The sequence below is a fragment of the Cheilinus undulatus genome, linkage group 6 (assembly GCF_018320785.1).
Source record: "Cheilinus undulatus linkage group 6, ASM1832078v1, whole genome shotgun sequence".
NCBI lineage: Eukaryota > Metazoa > Chordata > Actinopteri > Labriformes > Labridae > Cheilinus > Cheilinus undulatus.
In genome coordinates this window covers 6,923,673-6,948,668 of record NC_054870.1, presented here as the reverse complement: position 1 = coordinate 6,948,668, position 24,996 = coordinate 6,923,673, and the positions used below count along the sequence as shown (strand labels likewise).

Below are 24,996 nucleotides of genomic sequence, written 5' to 3'. Positions count from 1 at the left end.
CTTGAAGCACCTGGGGTACCAGAAGCTCAAAACAAGAGTCAGTAGCAACAGCAGAATAAGCTTTTTGGCACTGACAGAGAAGATCTGGCACACTTTTCACGGGCGCAACCCTCATATTCAGCTCTGCTGCTCATCCCACAAATGCATGATCCTTACAAATTTGGCACCATTTAAAAGGGTAATAAACAGGCTGGCCAACGGTATGAGATTTATTTCCAAGAAGCATTGTTACGACAAAGACATAATGTACCAAACACAAATTGCCTTACTTTTTGTTTTAAGTTATATGGATACACTTCAAGTTTTTCAGCTTCTGTCATGTCCACATACGGCATTCATGTGTTTTTTTAAATACAATGTGTTCACTTCTGGATAACTAGCAGGCTAACCAGCTAGTGCTGTGAAATGACTGCTACAAATGAAGTTTTTATCTTCAAAAAAAATCTATTGCACCATAGTTCATCCATCCATTTTTTATACCGCTTATCCTGTTTGGGGACACTGGGGCTGGAGCCTATCCCAGCTGTCACTGGGTCGCCAGTCAATCACAGAGCTGACATAGAGAGACAGACAACCAGGCACACTCACATTCACTCACATACGGCCAATTTAAGAGCCACCAATAACCTAATGAACATGTCTTTGGTGGTGGGAGGAAGCCCGAGTACCCGGAGAGAACCCGCACGGGGAGAACATGCAAACGCCGCACAGAAAGGCCCTGACCAGAAGGTTGCTGTGAGACAACAGCGCTAACCCCTGCGCCGCTTTATAAAATCTAAATTCTAAATTCTAATATTCAATCAATTAAAAAGTTTTTTATCACATAAAATTCAATTGTCAGTTTATTCCACTTATATTGTTATGCCTTCTATTGTCAATAATTTTGTCAGACACTCGCTGTTAGATTGAGCACTTCCCAGTATTGCTAAGCATTGCCTTATTGGCGTTGGCATACTATCTGCTATTTTCCTAGTGCCCCACAAGTTTGATAGGAAGGGTACGGCAGCGTTGTTCTCCTCGTTGGGCACCGCCCCCTATTTCACACTGCAGTGAGGGTCTAGAGAGGAGGACTGAGCTGTGACTCCAAAGAAGCAGCCTGTAGGTGTGTCCCGGAAGCCCCGCCTCCTGCTGACAGGTGTTATTAAGGACTGAGGCAGGCAGGTGTGAGGACAGACCGCCGGAGGAGAGAGAGGAGGGAGATCTGGACCTGATTTTTTTTCCCCAAACTTCCTGAAAACAAAACAGTAAACTCCGCCAGGATGAACGAGACAGACTTCTACCTGCCGCTGTCTGAGTACAGCTTCGAGCGGAAGTTTGACGAGAGAGGAGCGATCCAGTGGATGCAGGCGAACTGGTGAGATAACAGACAGGACTGTTTCATCTGTGGTTGACTGCGCTAGATTTATTCTATGATTAATAATATTGGAGAGCTCAGTTCATCAGGGCTCAACCCTAACAGTGTTAGATCTTTAACGGTGGTTCTCGGTGCTCTGGCCCCCGTTTTTGTTTCGGTCCCCCGCTCCAATCGCCAAACCGGTCTGATCGATACCAAAGATCTGCCCAGTCATCACCGATGGGGAGGGGGTCCACCTCAGCTATTTGGATTAAATAATAAGTCTGTTTTTAACTTTAGCTATCACGAACAATTCGACCTCATCTGTTGCTACGGAAGCCAGTAAGGGTATGGATGCGGGAAAACATGAGGAGAAAGATTTTTTTTTATTATTTATTTAGAAGCCTGGGTCGACAAAGAGAGGGAATTTCAGAGGGCAGAAAATAATGAGCCCCCTTCACGACCAGAGATCCGGATTTTTAAAAAATTAAATGAATGAATTAATGTCATTAAAATCATTTAAGGGATTCATACGGAGAGGAGTGTGCCTTTAAAGGTTGTTTATCTTAGTCATTTGTTTATCTATTTAGTCAGATCAATTATTTTCTTGTTCTGAGATTAAAGTAAATAATGAGATCAGAGAATTCTGAGATCAAAGATGATATTTGATATTAAATAATTCTGAGATCAAAGATAATATTTGAGTTTAAAGAATTCTGAGATCAAAGATGATATTTGAGTTTAAAGAATTCTGAGATCAAAGATGATATTTGATATTAAATAATTCTGAGATCAAAGATAATATTTGAGTTTAAAGAATTCTGAGATCAAAGATGATATTTGAGTTTAAAGAATTCTGAGATCAAAGATGATATTTGATATTAAATAATTCTGAGATTAATTCCAGGGGAGATTTAAAAGGTCAGGGGAAAAAACTACAAAATGTAGAATAAAGTCATAGTGTTGTGAATAATATTTCTACACTACATTCAACATCTTGACTGTTTCTCATAATTTGGACCATTATCAAAGAAATAATTTTACAATCTTTCTCTGTTTTTAATCTCATATCTGACTCTAGTTATCCCTAGCTATCTTCTGTAGACATGTTTGGTGTACAAAGTCAAAAATATTTTATGTTTTAAGTGTTTTAAAATCAGAATAATTAACCCTGAATTAGTAAATGAGCCTGGTCTGGCAAGGCTTTATTTAAAATCAGAATATTTAACCCTTAATTGGTACATGAGCCAAGTTTGGTGATGCTTTCTTTATGAAAGAAGGTAAACATGCGTCGGAGTGATGTCAGACATTCCCGGGTTAACAGCGAGCTGAAACAGAATTGCATAATATCGGTCAGTCAGAAGGTGACAGGTGTATCTCAGGTGAGTCATTGCCACAGTGACATCATGGCGCTGAGTATTTGAGGAATGTTTCTGTATTTAAATTCCTTCCTGTTTGTCCTGTTATGGCTGTGGGCCTGCCCACTGATGATTAAAAAATGATCTAAATATGTACCGGAAGTTCTACAAGAAATTTTGATTGGGATGTTTATAATGGATGAGAGTAGATAAACCTCAGTGTACTAGCAACTTAATCCTGACAGCAATTTAAAGCCTGATTTAAGAAAGGCCATGTTATAAACACTGTAGTTTTTCTTTAAAGTTAGACTTAAGTCAGAAGTCTGAGATTAGTCAGAATGTTTGGTGTTTTCAGCATAAACCCTTTGACTCTAACTTGTCTCTTTTCCTGCAGGAGTAAGTCCTTTCTGTTCAGTGCTATGTACGCCGCCTTGGTGTTTGGAGGTCAGCACTACATGAGGCCCAGACCCAAAATGAACCTGCGGCGTCCGCTCATCCTCTGGTCCCTCAGCCTCGCCGTCTTCAGGTAGCAAACCACACAACATGTAGAATCTTAAGAATAAAAATGTTAGGAGATTTTTAGTGTCTATAGCGGCTCTTTGGTGATGTTGGCTAGGATTAAAATCAATATTCAGCATAACCAATAGATGATCAATATAGCCTGCAATGAAAAGTGGGTTTTTATTTATTTTTTCTTTGTAATAAGTGTCATTATTGAATCAAAAGCAACTAAATAAATTGGTGAACAGACTGGAATTTGTATCAAATAGAGTGAAATAAAATACTGGCTGTGCTCCCCCCTCCAAAAATGTCCAAATGGTATAGTCCAGCACTTTAAAATAATGCAAGTAAATTTAAATTAACCATAACAAAAATATTGGCCATAAATTGGGAAATTATGGTTCAAAATGCATTAAAATGCATAGATATTTGTAAAAATGATTCAACATCTGTTGCTTGGCTAGCCAGTTAAGGGGGGGCCCTGTGTAATAACCTTTCTGGGAGCCAGATATCCATAGCTATGTCCCTGCTTAAAGGAAACTAGATTTATGACCAAATATCAGCTACAGCAGTCTAGAAAACATTCTGGCTCTCTATCAAGTCCAAATTAGGGCTTAATGATTTAGGAAAATAAACAAATTGTGTTTTTTTTCTCTCAATATAGCAATTTGATATGCAATTATTTTCTAATTTCCTTCTTTTTTATTTCTCAACAAACTGCAATAATCATTCTTAAATATAATGAACACAATATTTGGTGGAATAAAATAAGACTTAACAGTTATGAAAGAATATCTAATAGTGATTAGTTTGACTCATTGCAAATTCTATGTGAATTATTGTATTGAAAGGAATTATTTTTTTCTTTTTCTTTTTTTTTCTATTTTTTTTCTTTATTTTTTAATAAGACAAACATGCAAGTTAAGTAAATTTTGAACTGTAAACTGGTATTTTGAAAAAGAAGTCAGGTCAAAGAAAAATTGCAACATCTGAGATGTCTTATTTGGAGTAGGACATATTGTGATTTAATCTAAATTTTATTTAATTGCCCAGCCCTCATCCAAATGTTCCTGGTTTAAGTGAATACCTCTCCTGTTCATATCCATTTCTGGTTGAGCAGACAGTGTTTCAGAATGTTTTTCACTAAGCCTGACTGAGCAGTCATGTTAGACTTAAAGTGACGTCAGTGTAACACGGCTGCTCAGTACTGGGTCTTTGTGTTGGAAGTGTTTCCAGAAAAGAGAATAAAGTCTGTGGACACCGACACTTTTTTCTGTCCAAAGGGAACCAGATTCATTTCATAGTCTCTTTACATCCTACCATCTTTAGTTGTTGTTGGTATATTTTTGTTGATGTATTATGATGGTCAAACACAGACCTGGCTCAGGTCTCTCGAGCTGAAAACCACAGGATCAGGGTTCTGTGTGATTTGACCTCTGACCTCTCCATATGAACAGAGGAGTAACAGGTAAGCAGACGTTAAAGTCAAAGACTTCATTTAGTCATCTCCATTGTCACTGCCTCTAACAGCCTCCGTCTCCATGGTAACCAGCAGGTTTGTTGTCTACCTGTCCATCATGTACCTGGAGATAATTACAGCTCAGGTGTGTTTGGTTTCTGAGGCGTCACTCTGACAAACAGAGCTGTTGGTCGACACGAAGCATCTAAAGGGACGACTCTGGGCTGTGATATTACCATAGACTGTAGAAAGAATTGGACAAGGCCTGTGTGATGTCAGCCGTCTGCTTACAACAGGCAGTCTCAAACAGCTTTTGAAGCCAATGCGTGGCGGCCTCCATATCGAAATCACTGTCTCAATCGAACTGAGATGCACCAATCAGTGTGCCATGAGGTTTTTCCTAAATATAATCGAAACGACTGTGGTGCACAAAAATTCACCCCCCAGCCAATGAGAGCACATGGAGACATTAGCTAATGAGACATGTTTGGTTTTTTGAACCAGGCTGTAAACCAGTTTATTTCTAGTGTAAAAAAAAACATCTTTTTAACATGTGTTGTGTACATTACTTGTGGTGTTTCTGCAGCTAAGCCTCAGGTGGACACTCGCAGAATTGCAATTTTTTGCACTTCTGCATTGGCTTCATTTTTCAGAACCGATGGTTGCTGCTCAATTATTACACACTAAATCAAAAATACTCAACCCATGGCTCTGGAGCCTCTTTTGTGATGACTTGTGTGTCTTCAAAGTCTGACTTATAAATAATTCCACCACAAAAACTTAAAAGTGAGATTTTGGCACCAGAAATGATCAATTGTAGATCACTTCAGTTTGTTTCCCACAAGTACAGAGTAGGCTTTAAATGTCAAATTCAATAGTCAACCTTTATTTTTTTGTCAGTATATTTCTATCAGATGTGTGCAAAAAAAACCATGACAGATAAATATCATTGATTTTGTTGTAGTACATTAATGTGAAGTGGATATTTTTACAGGTTGAAGTCTAAACAAACAGTTGGGTGAAGGAACAGATTTTTAATTCAACATTTTTTCTTAAATGATTTTTTTTTAAAACCATATCCTGACTTTTGTAAACTCTGTCAGACACACTAAAATGTTTATAATTTTTATTTGATCAATTTAAGATGAATGTCAAGTTTTCAGTTATCTAATACTGGTGTTCAGTAATGACATTTAGTAATTAAACGCATTATTTTCACCTATTTTTTTTTTCACCTATCTGAATTGTCTTATCTCTGAATTTGACAATCTTCTAACTTTTTATTTAATATTAACTACATAAATCTTAAATTTTTAGATAAATTAGTTACAATTTTACAATTACATATAGATTAGCTGGTATTTTAACAAATAAGCAGAATAAAATGAACCAAGGATGATGTATTTTTTGTATAACAAACAAAACCTAAAGAAGAGGAATATATATATATATATTAATAATAATGAAAAAAATCAAGACATGCTTTAAGAGATTTGATATTAATGTGCTGATGTTTTGTCTAACATTCCTTTGAACCATGGTTGTCTGTTTTTATTGACAGTATCATTGGGGCCCTTCGGACTGGCTCCTACATGCTCCACATCCTTAGCAGCAGCGGCTTCAGACAGTCCATCTGTGACCAGAGCTTCTACAACGGACCTGTCAGCAAATTCTGGGCGTATGCCTTTGTACTGAGCAAAGCTCCAGAGCTAGGTAGGATCTAACACTCATGAAACCTGTTCCACCCACTTTTCCAAAATTTGCCAACTATGGCATACTATTTGGCAAAAGTGGAAGGAAGATGTCAAAGCTTATAAAACACTCCGTCCTCTGCCTTTGAAGACGATGTCATCAGAGCTTATAAAATACTCCATCCTCTGCCTTCAGAGATGTCAAATCTAATAAAGCAGTCCATCCTCTTCCTTTGAAGATGATGTCATCAGAGGTCAGAAAGTATTCCAATATTGCTTTTGGCAATGATGTCATCTATGCTCTTAAAACATTCATTCCTTGCCTGTTGCATGCAGGGTTGTCTATGCCTCAACTGGTTTTGAAAGTAATTTTAGACATGTACCCCAGATTTGATGCACTACTATTCGTATGATGATTATATCTTGAGTAGGGCTGGGCATTGTTAAGAACCTCATGATTCGATCCGATTCTGATTCTTTAGGTCGCGATTCGATTCGATGTCAATTCGATTCAATATTGTTTTAAATGCTTCCAACTCTATTCAGTAAGAAGTAGAAATACACAAATAACCTGCTGACATTTTTCTAATAATATTTTCATGCCCATGTGAACATATGTGGTAAGTCACCTCACATTTTTGAGCAATAAAACATCTGAAAATAAAAATTTGCACAATAAAACTTATTTGTGCATATGGAGTACAAAAGTAAAAAGCATGACAGTTCTGTATAAACACTGAAAAAGTAAAGTGCATGTAAACCTACATATTATTTCTTTCCTCTTAGAAATTGTGATAAACCTCACCTAACATGATTATGGTTGGTTATTGTTTGGTTGAGTGCAGCATCCGTCCATACAACGCGAATCACACGCACAGCGACCCCCACTGGCCAGGAGGTGAATCGATTCAGAGGATTTGCTGAATCTATATTGAATTGGAGGGGGAAATATTGCGATGCATCGATTAATCGATATTTTTACCCACCCCTAATCTTGAGGCCCATTGGAGTGTGGGGCCCCAAGCAGTTGTCTACCTCTGCCTGACAGTTAAACTGTCTTTGAACACAGACTATTTCTGAGTGTCTGACAAACTAATGAAGTTCACCTGTTGAACAGATAAAACCTGATTTGTCTGTTTCTTCTTCATCACTGACTCTTCCTTTCGTCCTCTCAGGTGACACAGCGTTCATCGTGCTGAGGAAGCAGAAGCTGCTCTTCCTGCACTGGTACCATCACATCACTGTGCTGCTCTACTCCTGGTACTCCTACAAAGACATGGTGGCAGGCGGAGGCTGGTTCATGACCATGAACTACGCCGTACATGCGCTCATGTACAGCTACTATGCCGCTCGTGCCGCAGGCCTCCGTGTGCCGCGGCCGTTCGCCGTGCTCATCACCAGCGCTCAGATCGGACAGATGGGCATGGGGCTGACAGTGAGCTGGTTGGTGTACCGCTGGATGCATCAGGGCGGCTGCCCCTCCAGACTCGACAACATCACCTGGGCAGCACTCATGTACCTCAGCTACCTGGTGCTCTTCTCCAACTTCTTCTACCAGACATACCTGCGACGCCAAGACCACAGCAAGACCGCCAAGACTGAGTAGAGACGGTGTGAGTCTGCACAGGGGGAATGTAGGAGATCTGTCCTAATAATGGATACTGAAGCTGCTATTTTAAAAAAAACCTCTTATCTCCAGTGTTCTCCCTGATTAACCAGCATCAGGATAAACTAGTAGTCTGAATGAAAATCCTGTGAGAGGGATGTTTGATTTTCACACCAACAGTTCAGGCAGCTATATTTTAAATTTTCTTTAATCTCTACATTAAAAACAACAAAACTGCAAATCTGGCTTTAAGGGATGCAGCAGATTTTCCTAACCTAAAGAACGAGGGACCTGGTGTCACGTTAAAGACCAACTAAACCCTCAGACCACCGTGTTCAGATAGAACAGGGATGTAGACCAAATTAATTCAGGTCTGACCCCCAAACATTTCAGCACAAAGTTCTAGACCTCACATTTTGTTTAAGAAATGTACATAGTGACTGTCCCCTACAGGTTGAAACCTTCTACTGCAGAGGAATTTTTCTATTGGGCTAGCTGGTACCCTCTGACTTCATGAACCACTTAAGAACTGTCATCATTACTTTTTAACACGCTTCTTTTAGTAAACGGTTTCATTTAAATGCATTCTAGGGGTTATTTCACGAGGTTGTTTTAAGAAAAACTTGATTTATTCATGATCTCAGTCATCAGCACTACATTACCCACAATGCTTTAGAGTCACAGCAAAGTCTGATTGGCTGGTCCCACCTTCAAGCTTGAAACTTCAGAGTTCAGTCCGGTACTGCCCTTAGAGGTGAATTTAATGGTTATTTTTTTCAACCAAAGATGGTTTAAATGAACAGCACTACATTACCCACAATCCTCAGGCCTGAATTTTAGCTGTGGGCTGCTACTAGTGAAGTTAATGGAGAAAGTGGACGTAACTGTTCAGGTCTATGGTGATGCCAGATGGAGAAAATTATCAAAATAACTGAGATGGTTTCAACCTGTAGGGGGCAGTCACTCTGAACATTTCTAACATAAATGTAGAATTTAAACATTTTGTGCCAAAATGTGAAGATTTGGACCCTAACTCATCTGAATAAAGGACTCTGAGGGGTAAGTTAGGCTATAAGAGCCATCAGCAAAACAATTTAAAGAGAAATTACCTGATAAATCTGGATAAATATGAAGTTTTCCCCCATTCCCCTCCAGAATGGTGTTATTTAGAGTAAATTGGATAATTCTGAAAATCAGAAATGATACATTTTTAAGAGCCCATCGGCCCACATCTGTCCCAGTTTCTTGGTCGTTAGTCCCCGATTCTAGTCTGCTTTAACTCGAATTCTGAGGCACCGTATAGATGAGGTACAGGTGAGCATGTTGACTCCTCCCCTTTGTGGTCACATTTAACAAACGTGATGGTTCACGCTGAAACAACTTAACATTCCAGCCAGATGATGAAACCAGCTTCTCCCATCTGCTCATTCTGGTTGAACTGGTTTCACCGCACCACACCTCCTTTTCTGTGGGCCAACAGCCAACCAGGAGGCAGCAGCCGGGGCAGTTTCTTCACCTCTGTTGGGTGTCGGACACGTGTGAGTCAAAGGGAGAGGCAGCTCTCTTGATAGTCATGGTTTCTTTCATGTGAAATAACTGAATAGAAAAAATAGGGGGAAAACAAAAAACCTGTCCTCAAGGTCAGTGTACTTTCAAGCAGTTGAAACAAGCTATGAAAAAAAAACAGAATAACTGAGCTGCTTTTTTTTATTTTCAGTCACTTTGACAAAAAACAAAATTTTAAACGTAGTCAAATTTTTGTTTTTGCTAATTCTATTTTTTTGTTTTCTTGTTTTTAAAGAAAAACTTGAACAGGAAAATGTGACCCAAAGGTAAAGGTAAACATTTCAAAATTAAAGCCCACATACATGGAAAAACCTGCCCTTGGCCCTTTGAGGCATTTCAGATTAAATAAGGAATCAAAAACAAAAAGATGAGGGTTTTTTTTTTTTTTTTTTGGTCATTTCTTGTATTTTTTTCAGAGAGAATTATTCATCTCATCGTTTTTGTGTTCAGGATAAAAAATGGAAGACTAAAAAATTGGAACACTGGATACATCACCAATGTTTCATTCTTTGATCTTCTTTTTTTATCCTGAACCCAAAAAGGAGGACATGAACTATTATTATTATATATTTTTTTTTTATTAAAAACAAGAAAAATTTTGTTTGTTTGTTGGTTGGTTGTCTGTGTTTTAGATTCACTATTTGATCTGAACTCTCTGAATGGGCCAAGGGCAGCTTTTTCATGTTATTTTTCCCATTTCTACTGTAATTTGGGAGTGTGTTTCTTCTTGATTTTGTATTTCTTGTTTCAAATTAAAAATCTGTTGACCTTAAAGTACACTAACCACAAGGGATGAAAACAAATCCATGCAAAGACGCCTCCTGTCAACCTCAGCCAAAGTAGGGAACGTTCTATTCTTCTAGTCCCCTCCTGTCTTAGATGTTAAATGATGTTATACATTAGGGAGGGTGGTTGAACACTCACATAAAGGGTTGGGCAAGTCAAAGACGTCAGCAACAAAAGCAGAAATACAGGAAAAGTTTAAAGAATCACTACAATGTTTTTCAGTGGGATTGACTGACTGTGCCAGCAATTTCCTCCATTTGTTGCTTTATTATGTGTTTTTACCAACATTCATAGAAATGAAAGCTTTGGGTCATCATTCCTTCCAGTCTTCACCAGTTTGAAACTGTGGTTTGGATTCACCAGTTTGGATTTAATAATTGTGGAGATTTGAATGATCTTTAAATTATGACTGCAAAGTAATATTTTTAAAATTATTTTTGAAATATCAGGAGCTCCCAAAGTCCCAGGTGACCTTTTAACGTGTTTTAATTTAAAACTGATTCAATTTATAATCATAGAAAATGGAAAGATACAGAAATCTACTTAAAAACAGCAAATAACTGGAATTATTTAACTGTTTCATCAAATTAGGACTGGACAATAAGGATCAAAAACCAGGTGTTGTTTTCTTTTCTTTTCTTTTTTTTTTTTTTTTTTTTTTGGCTGAACGTGATCAATGATGGAAACTTGGATTTAAAAAGAAAAAACATCCCAAATTAAAACCTGTTCAATTTCAATTGCAGACAAACTCCTACACACTGTTTATATTGCACAAAAACGTTGGCAACATTCCCTTAAACTGAGGTTCCGTCCACTTAAATCCAATGTGATCAAAGTTTTCTGGTCTTCTGTGAAATATAAATACAGAAGAAAGAGACGATGGTCTTAATTGCTCAAATACATTGACAACATTTGGAAAAAAAAAAGAAATGGAAAGAGCATCAGAAACCCTGCAGTCCGAGTACATTGGACTGTGATTTAACCATAAGACCACCTTCACCTCCAGAGTGCGCAGAGACAAAATGGAAATTTCACTCCAAGCCACTTCCACACACCTTTCCAAATTGCACAAATAAGTTGCCAACATTTGAGAAGGTGGGTGGAGGGTTGAGGTGGAAGGGCCTGAGTTTGGATTGTTTGCAGGCATTTGCTTGAATTTCCTCCTTGCCATTTCCACCAACTTTTACAAATGTTGCCAATGCATTTGTGCAATTTGTTTAGCCTTGATGCAACTTAGTCCATGATAGCAGCATACAAGATTGGCTGTTTCTTCCCATGATTAAAAAACAAGAATTTGCCTAAAGTTAGTCTAGGAGCTGTAGCTTTTAATTTTACTAATAAAGAAAATGTTCAAGAAATAAGTTGAGACTAAACCAGACTAAAAATTTCACATCTGATCAGTATTACTGAGACTGGTTCTGACTGTAGACTCTTAAAAATAAACAAATTGATGTAAACAATGCTGTCTTCGTTGAGGATGGCTCCATTTACCTGATAAATTGGATATATTGCCCAGCCCTAGATCAAACATGCTGACTGTAAAGAAGCTGTGGTTCTCAGATCAAACATTCCCTCCCATCATTATCCACCAGTTTGAGTTTTTCTACCCTATGTGGCCAAGGATCCAGAGAATTACTGACCAATTCTTTGTATTTCTTTCGACTTATGATGGCAGCCAATCGCTGTCCGGAACAGTGTCTGATCACAGGGTGTCATGTCTCCTCCACTAATGTTCTGTCTTTATTTATCACTCAGTATTTATTATGTTCACTGTTTTATATTTATATTCAGAGGTTGGAGACGTTAGCCTCAAAGGGTGCTTGATTCTGCTGCTGATTGGTTAATTTTTGAGGTGATGGATGTATTGATTATTGATATCATTACAATTGATGATGTTATAATTTTATTGTGAAGTTTGATAGTGAGAGTCTGATTCCTGCAGCAGACTTTAACATATGAACACACTGGTGTTGTAATTCTGTTGATGATGAATGAAAAACACAATGATTTTCAGAATAAAATGTTTTATTTATTGTTTGAAAAAATAGAATAAAGAAACTGTTTATACATTTTTACTACATGCACTTTATTTCAACTCCACTGTAAAAAGTATGCATTTAATCTGACTGGCAGAAACTGTGTAATGAATAACTCTAAGGCTCAACGATCACTTTATTAGGTACACTCAGGTCTGCCCATGGAATTTGATGGGCGCCTGACAAACCTTGAGAAAGGGCTCCTGAAAAACCCCTGTGATTGGTCCCTATGAATTTGTGATTTATTGACAATGTGTGCTGGAGCAGTAGCATTAGTGCTAGTATCCTTGCAAACAGTTCCCTCATTTTGGAGCTGAAAACTTCATAAATCTATTATGGGGTCTGATGCTGGAATGGTTTTGTCATGCCACTTTTTAACACCTTTCACCATGTTTATGCCACTTGTAACCCTTTTTAAACCACTTTTTATCCACTTTGAACATATGTTTGGCATTTAGAACCTTTTTTGCTACTTTAACCTATTTTCCCCACAGGTTTAAAGAATAAAAAACTGGCTGAAAGTGTAAAAAAAAACTTTTTTTTTTTTCAACACTGTTAAGCCATTGCTAACCTCTTCATGCAAAAAAAAAAAGTTTGGAGGCCCTTTTTATGGACTTTTGGAGCAAGTGAGGAGCAGCTAAGACATTGAGAGCAGACTACTCCCACAGTGGGAGTTTATTATGTGATGGGCTGCTTGGATATTTCCCTTTTAAAAGCAGTGTAACAGGTGTACCTAATAAAGTGATCAGTGAGCATAAAGGCAGCCAAGTAATCAGTAGTTCATGTATGTGAACAGTGGTAAGACAAGGTTTATTTTAGGTGACAGTGGATCGCTGCCTAGTAGGAGTTCAGTGTGAAGAAGCTGCCAGTTTTATCTAAATATTTTCAACTTGGGCAGAAAGAAGAGTTTAGAATGAGGATAGAGATAAATGACAAATATTGATAATGCGATGAATGCTGTATACAAAAAGAACAAAAGGCCTCAAACAGAATTTGTTAAAAGGAACCAGACATGACCTGACAAATTCACCTTATTGGATAGATATACAGTGTTTGTATCTCCTATATGTATACTGAACAAGAAAACTCACTAGATATCAGCATTTTTGGGTAAATCTGAGCTTATAAACTCCCAGGAGGTCACCATGTTTTTGCCCACACTGGTAGAGTGACGTCATTTGGCTAGTGCGCTCCTCAGTGGCTGTTCTCATGCAGTAACCGGCCTTTTCAGACTGGCAGCGTGTGTTCACTCCACCACCAGCTCAGCTTTCATACCAGGTGCGAGTTTGCTAAGTGTTGGCTGTGTCTCTCTAAGTTTTACCATAATAAACCTTCCTATAAATGACTTGATTCAGTGTGCAGGGAGCTTTTAAAATTAAAAGCATTAAGTACAAATGAGGGAGTTAAAAATGGTGGCAATAGTCTATGAAGAACAAGAGCCATTGGTGGATATACATCCATTTTTACTCTGTTTTACAGATGAAGTAGACAAATTCAAATGTTTTCTCATTATTCTGACTAATTTATCTCCTCTTCTTGGAAATTCAAAGCTGATTTTCTATTTTAATGACATTACTCCACAAGATCACTGGAAATTTGGCAAAACTGTACACGCTACCATTGGAAGTGAAGTGTAATTAGTTTGGTCTTGTTTCTTTTTGCAGTCATATGTTTTTGTCCATACAAAAGCAGAACTGCAACATTTTCATCAAATATATGCATTGCAAAACGTATTTGAAAGTTAGGCTGGTGATTTATCATTAAGGTGTGGTGGGTCTTAAGTCTAGATCGGTCTCAGTCCTTCTCCTTTTAGGGTTGTTTCTGCCCCATTTCCCTCCAGCTCTTCCATAACAACAGGTCTCGACTCTTGGCAAGGGCAACCGCAAAGCGAGGCAACTTAAACCCACTGAACTGGCCCACGCCATCGTCACAGCCCATCGCCAGCAACATGGTGACACTTCCTAGCAACAGGCAAAACAGATGGGAACACGTTAGTTAACAAGCAATACATATGTCAACAAGCAACACATTTTTCAACAAGCAACATGTTAGTAAACCATCAACACATAAGTCAACCACCAAAATGTTAGTCAACCAGCAACACATTGCACAACCAGCCAGGTGTTGGTCAACAGGCAACTCAGTGGTCAAAAAGCAACACATTGGTCAACCAGCAAAATGTTAATCAACCAGCTACAACTTAGTCAACAAGCAACACATTAGTCAACTACCAAAGTGTTAGTCAACCAGCTATACATTAGTCACCAAGCAACACACCAAGCAAACTTGTTCAATATTTACGACCAAAAATCTTCATGTGTGTGGGGCAAGCAGACGACTCCCGAGTCATGACTCTGTGAATTGTGACGTGGAACGGAACGTAGCCAATCAAGAAGCGAGCTGACTGACAACAACCCTAGACATTATATATGTATGTCTATGACAACAACTCACCTCTAGCTTGCCTGGGAGACTATAAAGTCCATGTTCGCGCTGTCTCCAGGATTTCCTCCAAAGTCATCTCTTTTTTTTAGTTTTTAATTTTTCCGTTAAAAATAGTCCCAAGAACAACATCATTCCCTCTTCTTGTATGTCCTCTTCCATGTTGCTTGCTGTGTTTTCCAGTTGTTGCCATCGGTTGTTGCTAGGTTTCTCCTTTGTCGTTTTTGTTAGATCACGTGTGATGACGGGAGATTTCTGGCTTGGAGGACGAGATTCTAGATCGGTGGTGGTACAGAATCATGATGTGTGTGGTGTGCTGTGTTGAGATTACTGGAGCACACCACACAGTACAATCAAAACTGTTAGATGTCAGATTTTTTTTATCTTCATGTGTGGGGTCTCTAACAGATAAAAATCTCTTAAGATTTAGAAAATCTTTATGTGTGTACCCCGCTTTAGTCAACAAGCAACATGTTAGTCACAAAAAGATTAACAGACTCAGAGTTAAACTCAAACTTATCAGACCAAAAGTTAACAGACTCAGAGTTAACAGACTCAAAGTTATCAGATTGGAGTTAAGAGACTCAAGTTATTAGACTCAAAGTTGCTAGACCCAGTTACCAGACTCAAATCTATCAATCTCAGTTACCACACTCAGAATTAGCAGACTCAGAGTTGACAGATTTAGGTTGAAAGACTTAGAGTTTTAACTAAACCTGCTTTATGGTATACAACAACACAGAAAAGTAACTAAAACCAGTCAACCAGCAACTTCGACAACATGCAAGATTAATGAGAAAGTAAATAAACACACCAGATAAGGAAGAACACAAACAAGAGATGAATAGGCAACAGCAGCAACACAAATAGTAATGCTGACAGGCAACCAGAAATAACATTAATCAATAAGCAACTCAGACAGACAACCAGCATCATGGACAGTCAGCCAATAAAAACAAAAAAACACCAGAAGGAAATGAAGAAGACAGACATAAAAATAAAACCAAACACCAACAGGAAGACAGCAACCCAAGAGGGCAACAAAAAAGAAAAGTTAAGACAGAGAGATAACAAAAAACTCAGACAGGCACCCAGGGTCTCAGGTGGCTGACAGAGAAATGTAATCTAAGCATTGACGGCGTGTACCTGGGCGGTATGAACTCAGCGGATTCTCCGTCAGGCTGTTGAGGATGTTGCCAACAGCAACAGAAGCGTGCAGTGAAGCGTGGTACGCCATCTTGGGCTCATTGACGTCGGCACAGTCGCCAACGGCATAAACATTTGAGTAACCTTTGACCTGTAGGTGCTCATTCACCTTCAGAGCACCGTTCTCAGCCAGACAGTCGGCTGAAGGAACAAGAATATCTCTCATCAATAACTGATCAATACATGGAGTTTGAAAAGATCAATTCATACCAACTGTTAACTCAGCAGTTAAGGATGTGTACCCAGAATGCATTGCTGCTGAAACTGTAGGTGCTGGTCTATTATTGGGCGCTTTTTATGTCTCAATAAGATTTTTTTTTAGGTCAAAACTGTTGGCTGAAGGTGATGTTGCAGATGATGCAAGAAACTTTCTGTCTGATCAGATACAGTCAGCTGAACAGGTGTACCTAATAAAGTGAACAGAGACTGTAGATCTGCAGTGGAGCTGTGTTGAGGTGTGCAATATAAAGAGATGCTGCTATCTAGTGGTATTACGAAGAACTGCATAGCACAGTTAGTAATCCTGCACTGTCTCATCTACTACTTTACTGTTACTTAAAGCTGTATGACCCTAGTTTCAAAAAAGTTGGGTCGCTGTGCAAACTGTAAATAAAAACCGAAATCAATGATTGCCAAATCTCATAAACCTATATTTTATTTGAAACAGAACATAAAAAACACATCAGATGTTGAGACATTTTATCACTTCATGAAAAATATTAGCTCATTTTGAATTTGATGTCAGCAACATATCTCATAAAAGTAGGGATGGAGCAACAAAAGGCTGGAACAGTAAGTGGTAGTAATGAAAAACAGCTGCAGGAGCATATCTTGGTTAATTGTGAACAGATCAGTAACATGACTGGGTGTAAAAGGAGCATTTTAGAGAGGCAGAGTCTCTCAGAAGTAAAGATGGGCAGAGGTTCACCAATCTGTGAAAAACTGGTTCTAAAAATGTTGAACAATTTCAGGAAAACGAAGACCGCCAAAGACCAAACTTCGACTATCCCACCATCTACAGTCCATAATATCATCAAAATCTCTGTGAGCAAGGGACAAGCTGGAAGGGGCCCTCAGGGGGCCCTGCATTAAAAACAGGCATGATTCTGTACTGGAAATCACTGCATAGGCTCAGGAACACTTCCAGAAATCATCATCTATCAACACAGTTGGCTGTGCCATCCACAAATGACAGTTAAAGCTGGATCATAAAAATAAGAAACCATATGTAAAAAGGATCCAGAGACACTGTCATCTTCTCTGAACCAAAGCTCTTTTAAAATGGACTGAGGCAACATGGAAAACTGTTCTGTGGTCAGATGAATCCAAATTTGAAACTCTTTTTGAAAACCACAGATGATGTGTCCTGTGGACTAAAGAGGGGAGGGACCATCCAAGTTGTTAACCTGGCACAGTTCAAAGGCCTGCACCTCTGATGGTATGGGGTTACATCTGGAACGGAACTATCAATGCTGAAAAGTAGATAGAGGTTTAAGAGCAACATATGCTCTATCAGGACAACGTCTCTTTCAGGGAAGGCCTTGACTATTTCAGCAAGAAAATGCCAAGCCACAGACCTCATCCATCACAACAATATAGCTTCACAGAGAAGAGTCCTGGTCCTGAACTGGCCTGCCATCAGAAAACATTTGGAGCATCAGAAAAGGAAAAATCCAGCAAAGAAGACACAGGACTGCTAAGCAGCTAGAATTCTACATCATGCAAGAATGGGAAAACATTCATTTATCTTCATGAGAGTCTCTTACGCTTCAGTCCCTCCACAAAGTGGAGGTCGGTGCTCACAGAAGGACCAGCAACAAACAGAAGTGTTTCAGTGGATCTACCAGGTAAACCCAATGAAGAAACTGGAGCACACAAATCACTTGATGACGTTTAATAAGGTGCAGAGGACTAACATTGTGACACGCACTGCGTCTTCATCAGAGTCAAACAGTAATGGTGCAGTTTGAAAACCTTCAATACCCTTGTGAATAAAGAGTTACAACACTGATTGGTTGTTCAGGGTGGAACATCAGCCCGCAGTGGACCAATACTGTGAGAGCACTCATGTCTAATCATCTGTTCTGAACAGGAATATGTGAACATAATTCACAACAAATATATACAAAATATACATAATGTACAAAATACATAGACCGACAGTAAAGATGGTAAAATGTAGCCTACTCAGCAAACAAATCCACATATTACAAAAAACAAGAGAGGCTAAGTTCTTCATTCAGTCCAAATGGTTCAACCGTGTTAAGGGTGTACATCCAAAATGCCGCCCTCCTGAGGAGCTTGTTGACAATGTCACCACCCCTCAGGGAGGGAGAGATTTTCTCAATGCCCCAGAAGCAGAGAGTTGCAGCGGAGCTGTGACTTGCCTGTTTGTAATGTTGTGCTATTGCGTAGTCCATGTTGTTGTTGCGGATGGCTGCTTTGTGTTCTGCTATGCGTGCTTTGAGGGGACGTTTAGCCTGACCAATGTAAACCATACTGCAGGGACATTTGAGCATGTAGATGTGTGGTACTGCAGTTTATGAAGGAGTTTATCTTCATTTAGACTTGAAAATCATAGAGGTAAAGCCCTCATTTATGATGACATTGAGCATATAAAGAATGAAAATGCATGAGTCAGAATACGGGTCAGAAATGGCAGATCAAAGTCAATTTAAACAGGGGCAATCAGAGGACAAGAAATTCAGAAATAATGATCTGAAATGCCCCAGTGAAACCAGTTCTTTAAGATCTTTAAAGTGTTCTGAGTTCCAAGCAGATGGTGCAAAGAAGCTAAAGGCAGATTTGCCGATCTCAGAAAACACTCTCTGGGGCCTGGAGCGTAGGCCAGCCATTTGAACGAGCTCCAGACGACCAGGCTAACATAGAGGAGATGTAAGAAGGAAGAGTCCCATGAAGAGCTTTGTAAAAATTCCTCTCCCATAACTCCATCAACTGGTCTCCTCACTTTCTAGACCTTTACAGACTGTTGTTAAAAGAGGAGGGCATGCTACACAATGGTAAATATAACCCTGTCCCTATCTTTTTGAGATGTGTAGCTGCCACCAAATTCAAAATGATGAAATAGTAAAATGTCTCAGTTTTAACATCTGATGTTGTTTATGTTCTATTGTTAATAAAATATGGGTTTATGAGATTTGAAAATCATTGACTTCTGTTTTTTATCATCCTGAGAAGAGCAAATGTGGTGTTCTGACCTGTTGGTTTCATGGTATTTGCATGATTACAGATCCCAAACTCACCCTCCCAGGCTGGTTTGAATAATTTCCCTGCTATCAGGACAGACACATAGAGAGTAGTATTTTAGTGTTAGGGTTTGGCTCTTACAGAAGCTTGAGGCGTATGCAGCAGAGTTGATCTTCAGTCCAATGCAGCTGATGACTAGATCAACTGTCAGACTGGTTCCTTTATCTGTGGTAACCACCATGTTTTTCTGGGTCACATTCAGCTTCAGCTCAGACATATTCTCTACTTTCTGACCTGAAACAGGATAGAAGTTCATTAAAACAGGAACCATGAGAGGAGGGAACGTATAGGTAGGGGTCTGCTCCTCATACCAAGCAGCAGCTCCACTCCTTTCTCAACCAGAACCACTTTAGCTTCCTGTCTGACGCTGGGCAGCAGCTCAGGGTCTGACAGCGCCACTCTGGAATGGACCAGGACCACCTGGACATGAGAACGACGTGTAAACATGCTACATGTTACTCTAGATGTGAACAGACATGGGAGGTCAAAAGCAGATGTTTACAAACCTCCCGTCATGAGAACAGTTTCTAATCCTCTGCTGTCAGCCTCATGAACAATACTCTGACCCTTTCCCTCCGCCACATAATAGTACTCCAGCCCTCCCACCACATATCAGTACTCCAGCCCTCCCCCTCACTCCACTAACAGCACTCTGATTCTCCCCCCACATAGCAGTAATCCAGTCCTCCACCTCTCCCCACACAAAACTAAGATAAAGGATGTAATGGTGTAGCTGTATTCTAAACAAGGCTCAATATTAAATTGCGAAAGAAACATGGTCACCCTCTTCTCAGGATACTCCGTTTTGATCTCAGCGGCCATCTCCACCCCTGTCGATCCTCCACCGATGACTAACACAGAGTCTGCTGCCTGGATCTGAAGAGAGATACCAACACAAGGGCTATTAGAGCCATACATTGGCCTAATTTAATTTATGCATTCAGGGCATTCAGACATAACTTCAGTCTGTATGTCCATACTCTACATTAACAATCCATCTGATATCAGACCTCTCTGACCCTCTGCTGATTTTAACAACAGCCCATACATCATCTCTGTGGCTCTCTGATCATGGTTTGGTATCCCTACATGCTGATAAGAATGAATGGGGGACAATCAGCCACCAGCTCAGAGGCTAGTGGTGCCTCTTTAACAGCTTTTCTCCATCAAGTTGTCATAAACATGTTTTAAAAAGACACTGGTACTAGCAGAATACAGCAGATCCCCTAAGCTGACGGGGCGGTCTTAGATATGTACCAGTACATCTTGTATCTACATAACCATTCCTAGACTCCCTTTGCACCAGTCTGAGCCATCAAATATCGGACTATTTTCACTGAGGTCAGTCCATATAACACATTTAGTATTACTCCGCAGACCAATGTCAGAACTCATCGTCCCATCATCATACCTGCTTTACAAAGTCCTCGTAGGTTTGGATGGCAGTTTCATATGACGCCACTGTGTTGAACTTTCCAGGAAAATTTCCATCAGTCCCAGTACACAGGATGAGATGGGTGTAATGAATCTCCTACAGCACAGGGGAACAAACAGAGATCACCCAGGAAGAAGAAAAACGCACTTATTAAAAGGTTAAACATCTATCTGTTTTATCAAAAGGATGGGTTCCTACCCTCCCACCCTCCAGGATGACGGTCTGCATTGCCGTGTTCACTCGCTCCACTCTGCCCTGAACAAAACTGTCTCCAAACGTCGCTGCATATTGGATGAAGGTCCGCTGAGCAAAGCCTGAAGGACATCAAGGGGTAAAAGGTCAAATTCTGAGCTCTGATATGCCTGCACACAAGCTTATTACCATGGCTGTTACTGAACGCTGTTATGATTAGATGTGTGACAAAGGTGATCAGTGGGAGCCACCACGGCTGGCTGAACTCCCTGTGACACAATGACTGAACAAACACTACTGCAAAACAAAGAAAAAGTATGGCATTATTGATCATTTGTATTATTCTTATTTATTACACAATAACTAAGTTACTGACAACCAGCATATGATCATTTATAGCTACAATCTTTCAGCGCAGAGATATGTCTGTGATCATTTACTGTGTTTCTATCCCTCTTTTCTTTCCCCGGTTGTGGGACTTACCAGCCGCCTACGCTGGCTGGTAAGTCCCACAACTGGGAATAATCTACTGTGTTAACAATAAAATAAATATTTTTTATTCCTAAGCCTTAATAGTGGAAAAGAGATTACAAAAATGACAAAATATTACAAATGTGAAAAGCCACATAATTCTTAGAAAGCAAAAAAGCATTAAGACAGAAATACAGGCACAAATAAAATAATATCGAAAGAAATAATATCACTAAAGAAATGTTTATAATGCTCAAATAAGGACAGAGATATAATAAGAAAATTAAGAAGTAGTAGTAGACAAAGGTCTAAAGGTGAATTAAACATTAACAGAAAATTTAAAAAATTACACCACTGTCTAATCAACACTAACTGGAGAGATTTATTTAAAAACCAATGTATAAAACAAAAGAACAGAGTTGAATTACCAGGCTTTACAGACGCTCTGAGTGCCGCCACGTTGTGGTGGAAAGCGTCTCTCATGTCGATCAGGGTGAAGCTGAATCCTTGTGATTTCAGCTGCTGAGCCGCGGCGATCCCGCCGAATCCACCGCCAACGACGACAACATGGACGCCCTCTGCCATGGATGAGGCCTGACCTCCCATCTCTGTGAAATTAAATTATGACCTATTATCAAACTGCTATGCACACAACAGATCTAATTAATATAAGAGGCATCTACAGCTGGGATAGTTAAGAACATTTACACCCCTACCTCCAATTATGCATGTTAACAGACTGGTGTATGTGAACTGTGATAGACCTGGCTTTGAAGACTTTTATCCCCCCTCAGCCTAAAGTGCTTGGGTTTTAAAATCAATATTCATCACTACTATTACTAAAATAAACATGGAATTAAGTACACTGTCAGATGCAGGGGCATTGTACTCAAATTTACACACTTTAGTGTTTACATAAAGTTTAAAAATTTCAGGAAGCTTTGGGCCCAGGATAATCTGTGGTCCATAATGATGATGGTCATGAGCTCTGTGTAGAAACAGCTTGTTTTTTTCCTAAGGTGTCTTTCATACTCTTGACGTCATGTTTGTATAAGGCTGTTCTTGTTCTGTTGTTCTGCTGCTAAATGAAAACATACATAGTGGTTAAACATGTACAAGTTAATAGAGACAATCTGTGGCTTTAAGTGACTTCCTGTTTACATAGTTTGCTTCGGCTTGGACAAGGCTGCAGACTTGTCAGAGCAACAGTCTTTATTAGCTCATGTTAGAGCTGGGAATATTAATCTCGTTTCAATTTAAATCACAATGTAAGCTTCCAGTGATCATGAAATTAAGATTACAATGATTAGTGGTTGAATACGTAGGATTTGTAATGTGATAAAAGTTTAAGGGTTTATTTTTAGTTTTGTGGGCCATAAAAGTGATTCTGTTTGTTACTTTTTATCATGAATTATTATTGTTGATATATTCATGCTTTTTAAACTTTTAGATTGCTCTTTTTCTTGCTGTTAAAGAGTGTTTAAGTTCAATAAGTGCATCATGTGTTGCAGATGTTATCAAATCAAATGAGAAATTCTTATAAACACGATCTCCATCAAAATAATCAGGATTATAACTTTTGCCATGATCAAGCTGGCCTAACTCATACATGCTTTCATACTTTTTAAAGTAGAGATGAGCCATGTTGGATTTTTACTGCTATATCTGATATACCATGAAAACCCTCGCTCCTCTCCAGCTCCACCAACTTTTCCAAAAGTTGCCAAATGTGGTCTACTATATGGTATGTAAAGAAAAAGGCCCCCAACATCCCTAGCTTCACCAACATTTCATCCTCCACCTATAATAATGTCATACTATAATGCATTTCATAGGCTTTAGACAGATGATGTCATCAAAACTCATAAAACATTCCATCTTAGCCTTTAAAAATGATGTCATCGAAGCATATAAAACATCCCATCCCTAGTGTAAAGATGTCTTCAAAGCTTATAAAACATTCCATCCCTGTCTTTAAAGATGATGTCATCACAGCTTATAAAACATTTCATCCCTGTCTATAAAGATGTTGTCTTCACAGCTTATAAAACATTCCATCCCTGTCTTTAAAGATGATGTCATCACAGCTTATAAAACATTCCATCCCTGTCTATAAAGATGTTGTCTTCACAGCTTATAAAACATTTCATCCCTGTCTATAAAGATGTTGTCTTCACAGCTTATAAAACATTTCATCCCTGTCTATAAAGATGATGTCATCAAAGCATATAAAACGTTCCATCCCTATCGTTAAAGATGATGTCATCAAAGCATATAAAACATTTCATCCCTGTCTTTAAAGATTATGTCATCAAAGCTTCTAAAAATTCCATCTTAGCCTTTAAAGATGTTGTTAGCAACTAAAGCATTCCATCCAACTACATTCATACTGCCACCTACTGTCACCTACTTAAATCGACCATAGCTGTGCCTATTTTTCTGAAAGTGCAGGGGTATCACGTTACATCATAATATAGTTGAATGTTCAAAAGCTTTTAGATGAGGACTAAAACACCATGTCTTCATATTATAGTGAGGTAGATCATTTTAAAATCAAATCAAAACCATTAAATAGTGGATTACTGTGACAAAACCGAACTGAAAAATCAATTAAATATGGTAATACACCTTGCACTGAACATTTTTGATTATTCCATCAGCTACACCCCACCTTTATAACGTGTTAAATACGGAGATGTATAGATTTGGAGTTCGTCATATAAGTTTTACGTCATCTGTTGTTGTACTTCTGTGGCTTTGATCACTGAAACCACGTTTCTCTGTACAGACTAATAGATCTTAGTTAAACAGAGAGGACCCTCACAGTACTGTCAGTCCAGAACCACTACAGTCTTCTCTGGGCAGAAACAGTCTGCTGTCTCCAGAGCAGAGTCTCCTCAGCTCTACTCTGATGTTTCACAACAATAGGAGCTTGCTCAGGGTGTGACGTCACTAACAGACAGAAACACCAACGGAAAGAAGGACCAAACCGACAGGAGTTACTCTTACCTGCTGACAGTAGACAGGTCTCTCAAGCGGGACAGTCACTGCTAATACCGTCCCTCTGGTCGAGTTTTCAATACATGGACGCCACTCTGACTGACCACGTCCTAGAACTAGACCTCCACCAATCACCGCTGTGGACTGTCCACATGAGGGCGGGCCTGATGCCTTCAGGAGCTGTAGGATCTTTTAGTTTTAAACAAAGATGTGCTTTAAAGTTGGAAATTGACATTTATAAAATTGATAAATAAATAATATAGTCCATAAAATGGTAAACAAAAAGCTCTTAGAAGATCATCAGAACTCAAATGATCGTAATTATAGCAAAATCATATCTCTTTGTAAATTAAAATACACAATTAAAAAATCAGCATGCTTCATCTCTTGGTCATCATTGTAACATAAGTGATGTAAGATTCTTTTACCAAACGGACAGATTACAAAACAAATTCCGCATACTTCATCTCTCTGTCATTAGTAGAACACTCATAATGTAACAGCCTTTTACCAAAATAGACAAGTAAAAAAAAAAAAATCAGAATGCTTCATCTATCTATCAACAACATTGGTAATGTAACACTCTGTACCAAAACAGACGAGTTAGGAATAATTCAGCAAAATTCATCTTCATCTTTCTGTCATTA

General features: G+C 38.9%; 2 protein-coding genes across 6 annotated transcripts; one reads left to right on the top strand and one right to left on the bottom strand.

The window, feature by feature from the left end:
- The first annotated feature begins 1,181 nt into the window (after nucleotides 1-1,181).
- Nucleotides 1,182-12,375, top strand: elovl6l (ELOVL family member 6, elongation of long chain fatty acids like). Its single transcript, XM_041789324.1, has 4 exons — nucleotides 1,182-1,354; nucleotides 3,086-3,217; nucleotides 6,213-6,364; nucleotides 7,518-12,375. The coding sequence occupies exons 1-4, from the start codon at nucleotides 1,260-1,262 to the stop codon at nucleotides 7,946-7,948; spliced, it is 810 nt and encodes a 269-aa protein (XP_041645258.1). The 5' UTR covers nucleotides 1,182-1,259; the 3' UTR covers nucleotides 7,949-12,375.
- aifm2 (apoptosis inducing factor mitochondria associated 2) lies at nucleotides 12,308-24,456 on the bottom strand. Of its 5 annotated transcripts, none has more exons than XR_005992005.1 (10): nucleotides 24,359-24,456; nucleotides 21,778-21,957; nucleotides 20,885-21,000; nucleotides 20,663-20,782; nucleotides 20,035-20,127; nucleotides 19,563-19,671; nucleotides 19,333-19,485; nucleotides 15,925-16,125; nucleotides 14,791-15,053; nucleotides 14,172-14,297 (listed from the first exon to the last, which is right to left on the bottom strand). XR_005992005.1 is itself a non-coding variant. In XM_041789321.1 (9 exons), exons 2-9 carry the CDS (start codon nucleotides 21,953-21,955, stop codon nucleotides 14,146-14,148), a joined length of 1,122 nt encoding a protein of 373 aa, XP_041645255.1. In that variant the 5' UTR covers nucleotides 21,956-21,957; nucleotides 24,359-24,456; the 3' UTR covers nucleotides 12,308-14,145. The 5 variants fall into 5 exon arrangements, 3 of the variants coding, with proteins under 3 accessions (XP_041645255.1, XP_041645256.1, XP_041645257.1); XR_005992004.1 differs by lacking the exon at nucleotides 14,172-14,297 and adding an exon at nucleotides 14,625-14,690; XM_041789321.1 differs by lacking the exon at nucleotides 14,791-15,053 and having other exon boundaries at nucleotides 12,308-14,297.
- Between the last annotated feature and the right edge of the window lie 540 nt (nucleotides 24,457-24,996).

Bases quoted from the DNA above. Each gene is read 5' to 3' on its own strand.
- elovl6l (XM_041789324.1), top strand. From the start codon at position 1,260: ATGAACGAGACAGACTTCTACCTGCCGCTGTCTGAGTACAGCTTCGAG. The intron at 1,355-3,085 runs GTGAGATAACAG...CTTTTCCTGCAG, and splicing joins CAGTGGATGCAGGCGAACTG to GAGTAAGTCCTTTCTGTTCA. The intron at 6,365-7,517 runs GTAGGATCTAAC...TCGTCCTCTCAG, and splicing joins GAGCAAAGCTCCAGAGCTAG to GTGACACAGCGTTCATCGTG.
- aifm2 (XM_041789321.1), bottom strand. From the start codon at position 21,955: ATGGGAGGTCAGGCCTCATCCATGGCAGAGGGCGTCCATGTTGTCGTC. The intron at 20,783-20,884 runs GTAGGAACCCAT...CCTGTGCTGTAG, and splicing joins TCATCCTGGAGGGTGGGAGG to GAGATTCATTACACCCATCT. The intron at 19,672-20,034 runs GTGACCATGTTT...TCTCATGTCCAG, and splicing joins CGGAGTATCCTGAGAAGAGG to GTGGTCCTGGTCCATTCCAG.